Source organism: Chinchilla lanigera, unplaced genomic scaffold, assembly GCF_000276665.1.
Source record: "Chinchilla lanigera isolate Chin_1 unplaced genomic scaffold, ChiLan1.0 scaffold00094, whole genome shotgun sequence".
NCBI lineage: Eukaryota > Metazoa > Chordata > Mammalia > Rodentia > Chinchillidae > Chinchilla > Chinchilla lanigera.
The window spans coordinates 6,453,762-6,465,971 of record NW_004955495.1 but is presented as its reverse complement, the minus strand read 5'-3'; the positions used below and the strand labels follow the sequence as shown (position 1 = coordinate 6,465,971).

The 12,210-nt window shown below is 59.7% G+C and overlaps 2 protein-coding genes across 2 annotated transcripts in view; both read right to left on the bottom strand.

The window, feature by feature from the left end:
* Positions 1-1,251: 1,251 nt before the first annotated feature.
* On the bottom strand, positions 1,252-4,890 carry LOC102030438 (chromosome unknown open reading frame, human C19orf25). Its single transcript, XM_005405964.2, has 3 exons — positions 4,658-4,890; positions 4,441-4,572; positions 1,252-2,913 (listed from the first exon to the last, which is right to left on the bottom strand). The coding sequence occupies exons 2-3, from the start codon at positions 4,568-4,570 to the stop codon at positions 2,690-2,692; spliced, it is 354 nt and encodes a 117-aa protein (XP_005406021.1). The 5' UTR covers positions 4,571-4,572; positions 4,658-4,890; the 3' UTR covers positions 1,252-2,689.
* An 829-nt stretch (positions 4,891-5,719) lies between these two features.
* Pcsk4 (proprotein convertase subtilisin/kexin type 4) overlaps positions 5,720-12,210 on the bottom strand; it is a 35,827-nt gene continuing 29,336 nt past the window's right edge. Inside the window, exons 2-15 of the mRNA XM_013505058.1 lie at positions 11,892-12,155; positions 10,558-10,650; positions 10,354-10,482; positions 10,188-10,264; positions 10,008-10,096; positions 9,632-9,804; positions 9,329-9,541; positions 7,895-7,995; positions 7,706-7,809; positions 7,517-7,634; positions 7,177-7,356; positions 6,933-7,057; positions 6,501-6,623; positions 5,720-6,373 (exon numbers count right to left, since the gene is read on the bottom strand). Coding sequence (XP_013360512.1) covers positions 6,342-6,373; positions 6,501-6,623; positions 6,933-7,057; positions 7,177-7,356; positions 7,517-7,634; positions 7,706-7,809; positions 7,895-7,995; positions 9,329-9,541; positions 9,632-9,804; positions 10,008-10,096; positions 10,188-10,264; positions 10,354-10,482; positions 10,558-10,650; positions 11,892-12,155 — 1,821 coding nt within the window. The 3' untranslated portion in view covers positions 5,720-6,341. The remainder of the gene's footprint in view (positions 6,374-6,500; positions 6,624-6,932; positions 7,058-7,176; positions 7,357-7,516; positions 7,635-7,705; positions 7,810-7,894; positions 7,996-9,328; positions 9,542-9,631; positions 9,805-10,007; positions 10,097-10,187; positions 10,265-10,353; positions 10,483-10,557; positions 10,651-11,891; positions 12,156-12,210) is intronic.

Below are 12,210 nucleotides of genomic sequence, written 5' to 3'. Positions count from 1 at the left end.
CAGGGTTGCGTGTCCCACAGCTCTGAGGATCTTCCCGCAGAGAGAGCCAGCGACCTCCTCCCTGTGGGACTGCTCTAGCAGACCATCTGCTACCACACAGCAGCTCTTAAGTTCCTCCTTGGGACCCCAGCTCTGTCCAGGCCCTAGCAGGCTGAGGTCAAAGAGCCGCAGGACCCATGGTGAGGGAGACCCCAGCCTAGAGATAGGTGCTGCTCTGTCCTGCAAATTCCACTGTGGCTCCCCTGGAACACATATCCTGCAGACTGACAGGGAGGGGGACCGCATCCCCAAGGGACAGTGCTGGAGGCCCCAACCAATCACTCCCAGGCCTCTCCTTGTGCCATGAGGCTGCTGGGAGCTTTGGGGGGCAGAGCTGGCTTGGGGCAACTGGCAAGGAGTGAAAGAGGACCCGGCTCTACAGACCAGCTGTCTCAGAAGTCCCAACCGCGACTGTGGCCTGAAGACTCAGCAGCTGGATGCTTGCTTGTTCACACGCTGCACCCTGAAGGGGCCTGCCAGCTGCAGGGCCCAGGGCCAGTGTGACCCTCCCTACCATGCACTGTGAGACCCTGGGCAGTACTCTCGCTGCCCTGTGCCTCAGTCTCCCCATGTGGGCCGTGGGGAGAACTCCCAGAGCTACCTCTTGGGCGAGTGGAGTGTTGTGATGGATGGGACTGTCGCTCTGCTGGCCACGTCCAGCAGCCGCTTCTGCCTCCACCACCCTCTGCGGCAGGCGGACAGCCAGTCTGCCATCTGGCTCAGGCGGGATTCAGGGCTGGAGCCAGCGAGGGAGAGTGGGTTCCGGGAGGGTGGCTCGCTGTGTAGACGGTCAACCCAAGGCTGCGCCAGAGGGCACCACGGTGACGTCCCCGCCAACCTCCAGAGCCAGCCCAGGGGGACCAAGGACCTGAGGCCGTGGGCCAGGAAGGACACAGTGGGCCACCCCAAGATGGAAACCTGAGCCTCAGGCTGATGGCCGTGACCACTGCCCACCCCCAATGCCACCCCCGCCTGGGTGCTGACTCGGGGCAAAGCGCCCGCCCGTTACCTCATCTCCCACCCGGCTGTCACGCTGGCTGCGGCCCCCTTGCCTGACTCCTGCCTGATCTGTCCGCTCTTCCAGCCACCGACCCCTCGTCCGTTCAGGTCTCCTCAGTGTTAACTGGATGTGTAAATAGTTGCGGCCTGCGCACCCACCCCACTCATGTAAAGCATCTGTGCGGCCGAAGGACAATGCCCAGCAGGCACCTGGCTTCTTGTGCACCTTTAATAAAACGAGCTGTCGAATCACCTCCAGCTCCTGATTTCAAGACAGGGTGAGGATGGGGAAGCCAGGGTGCCCAAGATGGCCTGTGGCTCATGTGGGACAGGACGGGAGGGCCTGCCAGCCACAGCAGCCATCTGTCAGGAGGGTACCAGGGGCCACTAGGTCCCATGCCAGCCCATTTACTGAGATCAAAACCAACACACATGCTGGGGTGGCTACGTGTGAGGGTCACTTCCAGGGGGCACAGCCTGGCCCAGGGGACAGAAGCAGTGTGAGGCAGTAAGGGGCTCACAGGGGTCAGCTCCCCAGATGCCCGCACCCAGCTGGCCTGGCAGCAGAGTTCTGGGGTGGGTAACAGGGGCAAGCCCTTGAAGCTTTAGGCTGGGTCCCCTAGGATCCAGCTTCTAGTTTAAGGGGGTTCTCGCAGGTTTAAACAGCACCTCCATTTCGGGGAAAGAGAAACATCTATTTTTAAAATTTGTTTTGAGACAGAGTCTTGAGATCCTCCTGCATCAGCCTCCCGAGTGCTGGGATGACAGGTGTGTGCTGTTACACCTGGCTGAGGAACATCTTTGATGTTCCAGAAACAAAGCCTGGTCTCCTGGAAGCTAAGTCTGGACAGCAAAGGACAGCAGTCCCTGGGCTTGGGGCTCTAGATGTGGACGTCAATGTCTCTGCTCCTGGCAGAACCAAGCTGGGCTTGCATCACCCTGCTGGCCTGGCACTCATCATCCTGACAGCTGCGGCCTGGATTTGATTTGTTTAGGCAAAAAGCCCTTTTCTGGAGCCTCCAGCCAGCCCGCAGCTGCCTGCAGCAAAGGTGGGGCCAGAGCCGTGCGGCAGCAGCGTGGCCTGAAGACTCCAGCTCATCCCTTCACCGAGGTGATAGCAAGCAAGCGGAGGCCAGGGTGGGGTCTCCGTTGAGGCCAGTAGGGTCGTGAGGGCAGCAGCCCAGGGCTGTTGTAATGACCAAGCTGGCTCATGGCGGGATCCAAATGGGAAGGAGGACCAGAGTCTTAGGTCATCTTGAGTCACACAGTCAACAGGGGCTGCTACACCCCATCCTCCAGCCAGGCCTGGGGCTCAAGGGGCAGAGGGCTGTGCACGCCTTAGGTCAGGTGCCCCTTACCCTGAGCAGTGGGCTGGGAGGCGAGGAGGCGGTGCCAAGGCAGAGTCCCGCTAAGATCAGAGCTGTCGTGGGCAGAGGAGGGGACGGACCACTCAGGGCAGCTATGCCCACACTGCACCTCCCGGCCCTGTGCTGGGCCTTGCTGGGTGGCTCCTGCTGCCCAGTGTCACAGGAGGACATGACGACCCAGAGCTTCGAGGGTGAGAGACGAGTGGGGTGCCACCCTGGGCACACGCCTCCCAACAGCAGGCCAGGGGGGCAGCGTGGGTGCCGCCCCAGACCCACAGGCGCAGTTAGCCTGAGGCGGCCGAGGTCACCGGCAGCGCAGCCTGTGTCACCTGGACGACGTCCTGCTCCAGCTCCTCACCAATGTGACGCAGGTCCTCGCACTTCTGCCGCAGCTGGGCCCCCGCCTGCCGCAGCTGCTCATTGGCGGTCACATAGGCCTGGCCCTGCTGGTAGAGCCGCTCCCACCGGGCCTCAGGGTCTTCGGTGTTCCTGGCGGGGGCCGGGGACTCTAGGGACAGAACACAGTCGTGTGTGAGCCCCACACAACGGCCAGCACTTGGGGAGTTGGAGCTGGCCACGGGAGAAGGTGTGGAACTCTGCTTCCTGGTGACCCAACACATGCAGAAAACCCTGCTCCTGAGAAAGCACAGGGCCAAAGTCACAGGACTGAAAAAGTGCAAGGTTTGGGGTTCCAAAGAGACACTTCATGGTCCCCGCTGGACAGCCCCACATCCAGTGCAGCCTGGGGTGCACTAGTGCTCAGTTAAAAATCGCCTGTCAGCACCTTCTTCAGGAAGGGCGCTCAGGACCCATGAGAGATGCACCACCCGCCTGGCACCGGCCACGGTGCTGCTGGCCTTGCCCACACCCCTAAAGCCACCCTCGGTGGGGGTCCCGCCACAGTTCTCAAACTGGGGCTCAGGCACCCTGGGTCAACCAGCTCAGAGTCTACACGTATGGAGTCTTGCTGCTGCACAGAACTTTCTGGGAGATGGGAACATCCACTTGTGTGGTCCCACATGTCACACACACCAGCCACCAGCAGTTCTATGTGTACGTGTGTGTGTGTGTGTGTGTGCACGTGCGTGCATACGTATGAGCTTTCACACTCAGCTACATCCCCAGCCCTTTTTAAATTTTGGGATGGGGTCTCACTAAGTCACTAAGTTACCCACATTGGGCTCCAACTTGTGATCCTCCTGCCTCTGCCTCCTAAGTACAGTAGCTGGGATGACATTTGGTCTGTGCCAACGCTCCTACTTCTGTCTTCTACACCAGCAGTCCACAGACTTTTCTGCCAAAGAGCAATCTGTCCCTACCACTCAACTATGCCGTTACAGTGACAGCAGCTGCTGGCCTGCTCCTTAACAAACCAGTCATGGGCCCATACTTTTATTTTTCCATACTTTTATTGACGAACGTTGAAATCCAGACTTTGTGTTTTCATGTGTCACACAATATTCTCATTCCCACTGAAAATGTAAAAACTGGGGCTGGGGCACTACAAATACAAGCGTAGCCTGTGATAGCGCATGCCTGTAATTCCAGCACTTGGGAGGCTGAGGCTTGAACTCTCTGTGAGTTCAGGGCCAGCCTGGATTACACAGTGAGTTTAAGGCAAGCCTGAGCTATAAAGACCCTATCTCCAAAAAATCTTTAAAAACTAACAAAACAAGCTCAGACCCAGTGTCCTAGTGTACATCTGTAATCCCAGCAGTTGGGAGGCTAGGAGGATCACTAGTTCGAGGCCAGCCTGGGCTACATAGTGAGATCCTATCTCAAAAAACTCAACTAACCAACTAACCAACCAAACAAACAAAGCCCCCAAGGTTCAGGCTGGGCATGGCTGCAGACTATAACGCTGAACCCATTTTAGAGGTCTCCTAAAATGGCACCACTTTACAGATGAGAAGAGAGGTTCAGAATGGATAAAGATCCTGCTCAAGCCCCTGACTCAAATCTATATTTCCAGTTTCATGGTTTCCCCGGCCCTGCGCTCTGGTGCTGGAGCTGGGATGAGCGTCCCCTGTGCTACCTTCCAGGGCCAATGCGGTGAAGACTGGGTCATGGATCGGTGCCCCCCGCACGTCCTCCAAGATTTGCTCCACCGTGGGGGGCGCGGGGCGGGTGGGCAGCACCACGCGCTTCTTGGCCTTGGAGCCCATCCCTAGGGACAGAGGAAGCAAGCGTTAACAGGGCGTCCACCTTTCAGTCTCTGCCGGGGCCGAGCTCCTGCCCGAACTCGTACACACCTGCCGCGGCCCGCTCCCAGGGGAGACCGCCCTGCCGCCCCGCGGAGCGCTCCTCTGTGCTCGCTGGTGGCCTTCCCTTCGTCCAACAGAAGGCCTGCGGCTTCAGAGTCCGGCTAGACGTCGGCCTCAGTTGCCCGTGAACACCTCTGCAGCTGATCGCCCCCTATCTGGCCGCGTACCTACAGCTACCAGCAGCGCCGCCACTTCCGCTTCCGGCGAGAGAACCGGGACACGCGCCGGCGCTTTCCGGTCTTCTCCAGTGCTCCTTGGCGGCTCTCCGCGAGGTTCCGCCCCTTCTTAAAGAGGCCGCACTGGACCAGAGGGATCTCAGCCTTTCACCCGTTACACTCCTTCCCGTCCTCGGCCAGCAGAATTGGAAGCACAAGGGGTGCGCGTGAGCTCGCGTTCAAGTCCCTCTGGATGAGTAGCAAAGCATGTGAGGCTTGGGTTTTCGCAAAAGGACAGCAAGGCGCCAACCCCCATGGCGGTATGGGACAGCATCACTGCCTGTCCCTGCTGCGCCTAATGGGTGTTCAGTAAATGCCAGATGCTCTGATCGCCCACGAGGTGGCCAGGGACACAGGTGCATGTCACAGCTTGCCTGCCAGACCTGGCTGAAGCTCCCACGTTTCCAAAACACCTCCCCATCTGGAGTGGGCAGCGGAGGGTCCCTTCCCTCCTCCCCTCCCTGAGGTCATCCTGCCGCCTCCTTCCTGGCTGGGATTGAGAAGAGCAAGGTGCTTTGTTTCCATTTAAAGTAGTTCTGTGCTTTGTATTTGCTTGGGTCAAGCGATGTGCAAGGGTCACTACTACCTAGTTCCGGACGTTCAAAAAACAAGCAGTGCGCGGGGGAGGGGCTGAGAGGGCAGCAGTTCCAGAGTTGGACACGGAATCAGCAGCATGTGATCCCTCACAGTCGCCCCAAATCCTGGGCTCTCCGGACTGCAGCTGATTCTTCCTCTGTGGCCCTCCGGGCCCTCTAGGGCCTGACGTCATCCCTACAGACGCCTTGCCGTGCAGCCCCGCACCTGCCCTGCCCCAAAGGAAACAACAGGCTTGGCGTCTTCTTTTCAACCTTTATTTGCAAACTCTGAGGTTGGACATGGAGCCCAGAACTGGACAGACTCTGGGGCAGGAAAGGGATGCGGGTCACTATGCAGCCTCTGTCCGTCCCACCCCCAGCTGACCCCCAAATGTGGAGGAGACCTTCTCTCCTTTGCAGCTGGGGGTCCAGACTCTGAGTTCCCCTCAGCTGCTGGGGCCTTCAGGGCAGGTCCCAGTCGGAGTCGGATCGGAGCAGCAGTGTCACTCCACCCTGGGCCCGGGTTGAGGCGGCCTTCGGTCCTGCAGGTCTCCAGGTTCCAGCGCACAGCCGGTCCTGGGTGGAGGCCTGCACGGAGCCAGTGGGAAGCGGCTCCCCAGAACCACAGCAGGCAGGCCCAGCACCTTGGCCAGGGCTGGCAGCAGCGGCGGGTAGGGGGAGAGGGCTGGAGGTGGCCGTAGGGGCCCTAGGCAGGAGCCCTGGAGTTCACCCAGCGTGCAGCGTGGGGGGCAAAGGCAGGTGCTGCCTGGGCACACAGAGCAGCGGGCAGCTGGGGTATTCATGGTGGGGGTAGCCAGGCCTCGTGATCACCGCCTGCCGGGTATGGCCTGAGTGCCCCCATCCACAGCAGGAGAGGCAGAATTACCCCAGGATGCAGGTGAGGTTGTCACATTCTGCACAGGGTCATGAAATGTGGAAAGAGAGAATGAGGCTGAGGCTCCACCCCAGGCCCTGCCCACTGCCAACCCTCCCGGGGCCACACACACACACTGCCAGCCCTGCCACCACGCTGCCACTCACCCTGGCACAGCCCCTCTGCGTCCCGCTGCACACGCGCACTGCCGGTCACCTGGGGGCTTGGGGCCCGGGCCGTCATATCCTCTGCTGTCCCGTAGAGCAGCAGCGTGCAGCGGTGCAGCATCCCTGGGCCAGGGTCACGGTGGGCACAGGGAGAGGGAGAGGCTGTTGGCAGCTGGGTCGCACCAGGACCTGGGCCCTTTTACTGGGGCCTCTCACCAGAGCCCCGGGTCTCATGGTCCCGTGCCACCAACCACCTACTGTTGCCAGCAGCCAGACTCCCGCCCGCCCCTGACACCCACACGCCTACTGTGTTGGCCACATGGTTAACCTACTGTGTGCCAACCATGCCTGCTGGCACATTCTCCTCCCAGGCCTCTGGGGCCCCCTGGCCAAGGGTAACAGAGGAGCCCCCCAGCCGGGCCCAGTCCTCACCTGTGTTGAAATAGAATCCCTTGTTCCATAGGCCCAGGGCCCACAGGCCCTGTGGGTTCTCATCCCAGAAGTGGGTGGACATGAATGTCCAGTCATGGTAGCCCTGGCTGCTGTTGTCCAGAGGTCTGGGGAGCAGGAGAGAGGGAGGAGGGGCCTCATAAGCAGGCCGGGCTGGGAAGGCCTGCAGAGCTGCAGGGTGCGTTTATCCGTGCTGTCCTGGGCAGTCTCTGCACAGGCCACGCACCTGATGTCCACCAGTGTGGAGTGGGTGCCCATGGGGCTGGTGAGTGAGATCTCCAGGTCCCCGCGCCGGCTGTAGGACAGAGACAGCTGCACCTGGACATGCTCCAGTGAGCGGATGTAGTCCTGGCTGCCGGTGCAGGCCGACACATTCCTCTTCACGAGCATCCGCGACAGGATGGGGCTGGGGACGGTGAGGACCCTCCTGTCGGCTGGCCGGATCTGGGTTCACCGGTTATGCGGCCCACCCTCTCTTGACAGACTGGGAAACTTAGGCCAGAGGCCTGCCTTCCCTGCTGACCCCGCCCCTGGGAGTAATGATGGGTGTCGGGGAGCCCCCTTACAGCGGGGCCAGCACGACCTCCAAGGCGCACTTCCTCTGGGGCTGTGTGGGCCGCCAGGTGCGGGCCAGGTCCACCAGCAGCGCAGCGTCCAGCAACCCGTAGCCGTAGTGGTGGCTCACTGCGCGGAGGGGTGGCTGTCACAGGCCCCGCAGACCCGCTTCCCCCGACCCCTACCCGGCCCCTCCGCACCTTGGCGCCCCACACCGTTGGTCTTCCAGTCCTCAGCCTGCAAGTGCGCTGGCTTGGAGGCGCGGACCACGAGGTGCTGCGTGTCCCTCCAGGTCAGGAGTGGGCTGGGGGCAGTGCAGGGCAGCCATGAGCCCCAGCCCGACAGGGGTATGGCCCGAGGGTGAGGCCAGGGTCCCCAGCAGCACCTACTTGGCTTCCAGGGCCAGGGCGATCATGCCTGCGGCCAGTGGTGCGGAGGCTGAGGTCCCCGTGTGCTTGTCCGTGCACTGGTGGTGTAGATCTGTGCTGACCTGGGACAGAGTGTGGGGCTGGGGTCTGGTACAGTGAAACTCAGCCCTTATTCAGCAAGTTCCATGCACCATCCTTGAAAAGCACTATGGATCCAGTTCAAAAAGTACTCAGGGGCCAGGTGCAGGGGCACATATTAATCCCAGCACTCAGGAGGCTGAGGTAGAAGGATCGCTGCAAGTTCCAGGCCAGCCTGGGCTACATAATGAGTTCAAGGCCAGCCTGAACTACACAGTGAGACCTTATCTCAAAAAAAACAAAAATAAAGTAAAAGGACTAAGGACTAACTCAAAAAGTACTACAGACTGAGTTCAAGCAGTATACTAAAGACTAAGTTCAAAAAAGTACTGCACACTGAGTTCAAAAAGTAGTATGGAAGCTGTGTGTGGTGGACACGCCTGTCATCCCAGCACATGGAAGGCTGAGGCAGGAGGATCACCATGAGTTTGAGGCCAGCCTAGAGTACATAGTGAGTTCAAGACCAGCCTGTACTACACAGAGAGACCCTGTCTCAAAACAAAACACAAACAAACAAAAACTATTAAGGGATGAATTCAAACAGTATACCAAGGACTAAACTGAAAGTTTACCAAGGACTGAATTTAAAAAGTCCCAGGAGGGGTCAGGGATTTAGCTGAGTGGTGCAGCGCCTGCCTGGCAAATGTGGGGTCCTCAGTTCGATTCCCAGTACCCCCCCCCAAAAAAGTCCAAGGACTAAGTTTAAAAAATACAATGGTGCCTCAGTTCATGAACTTAATTCTTTCCATGATACTGGCCATAAACAACTGTATGAGAAAAGAATCAAATTCAATGGTTAGGTTCATTGTTGACCTTATGTGGAAATTTGGTTTCATTCTTGTCCAGGGCCGGGGATATAGCTCAGCAGCACAGTGCCTGCCTGGCAAGCACAAGGTTGTGAGTTCGATTCCCGGTACTAGGGTGGGGGGATTCTTGTCCAATTCAGTTTGTGACCAGAATCACAGAAAGAATTAAGTTCATGAACAGAGGTGCCACTGTACTACAAACTGAGTTCGATAAGTACCAAAGACTAAGCTCAGAAAGTACTATAAGCTGGTCGTGGTGGTGCATCCTTGTAATCCCAGTATTCTGGAAGGCTGAGGCAGGAGGATCCCAAGTTTGAGCCCAACCTGGGAATTTAGCAATTTAGAGAGACTCTGTCTTAAGATTAAATTTAAAAAGTGTGTGTGTGTGTGTGTGTGTGTGTGTGTGAGTAGGCCCTGGGTTCCATCCCCAGTACCAAACAAAAGTGGCTTTGGGCAGGGTGGGCAGGCGCCATGTGGGCAGAGGCAGGCAGCTGTAGCATGCGGCACTCACAATCTGAGGGTCGGTGGCCAAACCGCTGCTGAAGGTAGTGGTGAGGATGGAGGCGCAGGCCTCGCTGTACCAAGGCACACGGCCCTGCCAGGTGGCGCTGCCCACCGAGAGCGTGTGGATGCTGTTCGTGTAGCCGTCGCAGTTGCAGTTGTCGTAGTGCAGGCCGCCATTGCCTGAGGCCCAGACGAAAAGCGTGCCCAGTCCGCCGCGGCCCTGGGGCAAGGAGGCCAGGGAGGGGGTGTCACGCCAGCTGGTGCCCAGCCTGGCTGCGCAGTGCCACCCTGTGGCCCCATGGGTGCTCACGTAGGTCACGCCGCGCCGGAAGGCCTCGTGGGTGAGGATGCCCGGGCCGTCCACGGTGCGGCCGTCGTCTGAGGGGCCCCAGCTGGCGCTGTAGATGTGAATGTGCTGGGGCTGCAGGCTCAGCGACTGGGCCTCGATCACGTCCGTGATGGTGCCGTCCAGCATGCGCACACCTGCGTGGCAGGCGTCGGCCTCCCTCGGGCACCAACCCGCGCGGCCCTGTCTCCCGGGGCCTTGTCTGGGATCCTGGCACTGCCCAGCAAGGAGGGGGCAGACACCAGAGCCTTCCTCCCCTCACGTGCCCCCATCTTCCAGCTGCCGCAGCGGCACCCTCCACCCTCTGCCCCCAAGCTGTACCCCCGAGGGACCCTGGTACCTCCGATTCGGGCGTTGAAGGCAACTCCTGCACCACAGAAGCCGTTGTTGGCCATGGCTGCCACCTCCCCAGCACAGCGAGTCCCATGCCTGGTCCAGGGCCGAGGGGGGCACCTGTCACAGCCCGCCTGGTCCCCATGGGGCACTGGGACCCCCTCACACACCACGGGCTGGGGCTCACCGGTTCTCGTTGCTGGGTGTGTAGCGAGGCTGGGGATCCGGGTCATAGTCGTTGAAGTCATAGCTGGCCAGGGGGTCCTGGGGGACGGTGGGGGCGGGAGCCGGGTGTGAGGCGTCCCCAGGTAGGGGACTCGGTACAGCCCCTACCCGGCTGCCTGAGGTCTCACGTAATTGGCCCAGAGGTCTGGGTGGTCCTTCTCGATGCCGTCATCTAGGATGGAGATCACGACGCCCCGGCCCGTCAGGCCCTGGCCCCAGGACTGCAGGATGTTCAGGTCTGGCTGCATCTCATTGTTCTGCACCAAGCCGGGGGCCAGGGTCAGGGGGGTGGTGGCGGCACCGTGTTTGCCTGCCCCGGCCCGGCTGCTCACCATGTACCACTGCTTGGGGAACCAGGGATCCGTGGGTACCTCCAGGGATCGCTTTGCCCGCCGGCGCATCGTCTGCTGCTCAAACCACCGCACCTGAGAGGGACACGTGGCTGGACTGTCCCTCAGGTAGGGGAGGGGAGGCTGGAGGGTCCCTTGTGTGGGGACCCTGTGTTTGCTGTGGCTTTTTTTTTTTTTTTTTTTTTTGAGACTGCATCTTGCCATGTAGTTCAGGCTGGACTTGAACTCACTATGTAGCCTAGGCTGTCCTCAAACTTTCAGCCATCCTCCTGCCTCAGCCTCCCAAGTGCTGGGATTACAGGTGTGCGTCACTATGCTCAGCATGAAGGTGCTCTTTAGGGTCTCCCCTTGTCTGGGGCTCTGTCTGTGGTTGCAGGGGCCCTAGGGGTGCAGGGCACCCACCTCAGGCCCACAGACACATGGAGAGAGGCAGGGATGACGGGTTTCTCTGTCCCACCACTGCCCTTCCTTCCTCCCTGCTCTAAATCCTTCTGTCCAACCCTGCCAGCTCCCTCCTGCATCAGCTCAAGAGCAGCCACTTCTTCCTCTACCCCAGCTAAGACACCTCTCCATGGTCATGCCCACCTCCTCCCTGGCTTTCCAGTCCCCTGATGAAAACACACAAGACCCTGAATGTCCAGCTCCCACCAGCCCCTCCCTCTTGGTCACTTAACTACAGCTGGTGACCACCTTGAGGTTTCAAAGGCATGTGAATTCTTCTCAACCCCAGGACCTTTGCACATGCTGTTCTTCCAGCCTGGACTGTCTTCCTTGGGCATCTGTCCTGCTTCCTCCTTACCACCTTTCTCTCCCATCCCCAAACCAGCTCATATTCTCTGCCCCATCTCAGGGATCCTGGCAGTTTCCTGGGTGCCAAGCCAGCCCTGATACCCATCTCTCTGTCCTCCACATCTGATCTGTCCTACAAACCCTGAACCAGCCACCTTTCTCGGTCCCCAGCTCTGAGCATCTAGAGCCTGGGTTCTCGTCCCAGATTAGCTAGACTCACTGGGCAGCTTCACGAATCTTCTCCTGAGGGACCGTTTTCCTGCAGGGTGAAATGGGCCAGTGCCGCTCCTGCACCCTATGAGCTGGAGAGGGTGGGGGAGTGGTGTCCCTGTCCCTCCTGACCACGGTGTCTAGGGCCTTCACGTTTCCTCACATAGTGTGAGGTTCCACTGTGGGCACCCCTCTGGGGACCAGCTGGAAACCAAATCTCAAAGACAGACCATTTATGGCAGTCACAAGAATAACAGAAGGCCCCAGGCTGGCCCCTGGCACCTGCCCACCAGGGGCAGCCTCCCGGGCAGGCTCACCTTCGGGTCTTTCTTCAGACGCAAGCGGTGGCCCCAGTGCGGACTCAGAGACTGCTGGGATATACCCCGGTGCCGCAGGTGGAAGTACTGCCCTTCGGGGAAGATCTGGGAAGATGAGGGGCTGTCGTATCGCGGGGACCCGCTCCCCGATGGTGTAGCCCCACCCTCGGGCTGGGACCGGTGCCCTCTTGCTTGGAGCCTCCTCTGACTAGGTTCCCAGGTGGGGGTTTCAGGTCCACCCCAGGAGTCCGAGGACCTCAGGCCCTTAGCAGTGAGCTACATCCCCAGGGCGCTTTTATTTATTTATTTATTTATTTAT

Coding starts and splice junctions, on each gene's coding strand:
- LOC102030438 (XM_005405964.2), bottom strand. CDS start 4,570: ATGGGCTCCAAGGCCAAGAAGCGCGTGGTGCTGCCCACCCGCCCCGCG. Junction 2,914..4,440: donor CACCGCATTGGCCCTGGAAG/GTAGCACAGGGG, acceptor TTCTGTCCCTAG/AGTCCCCGGCCCCCGCCAGG.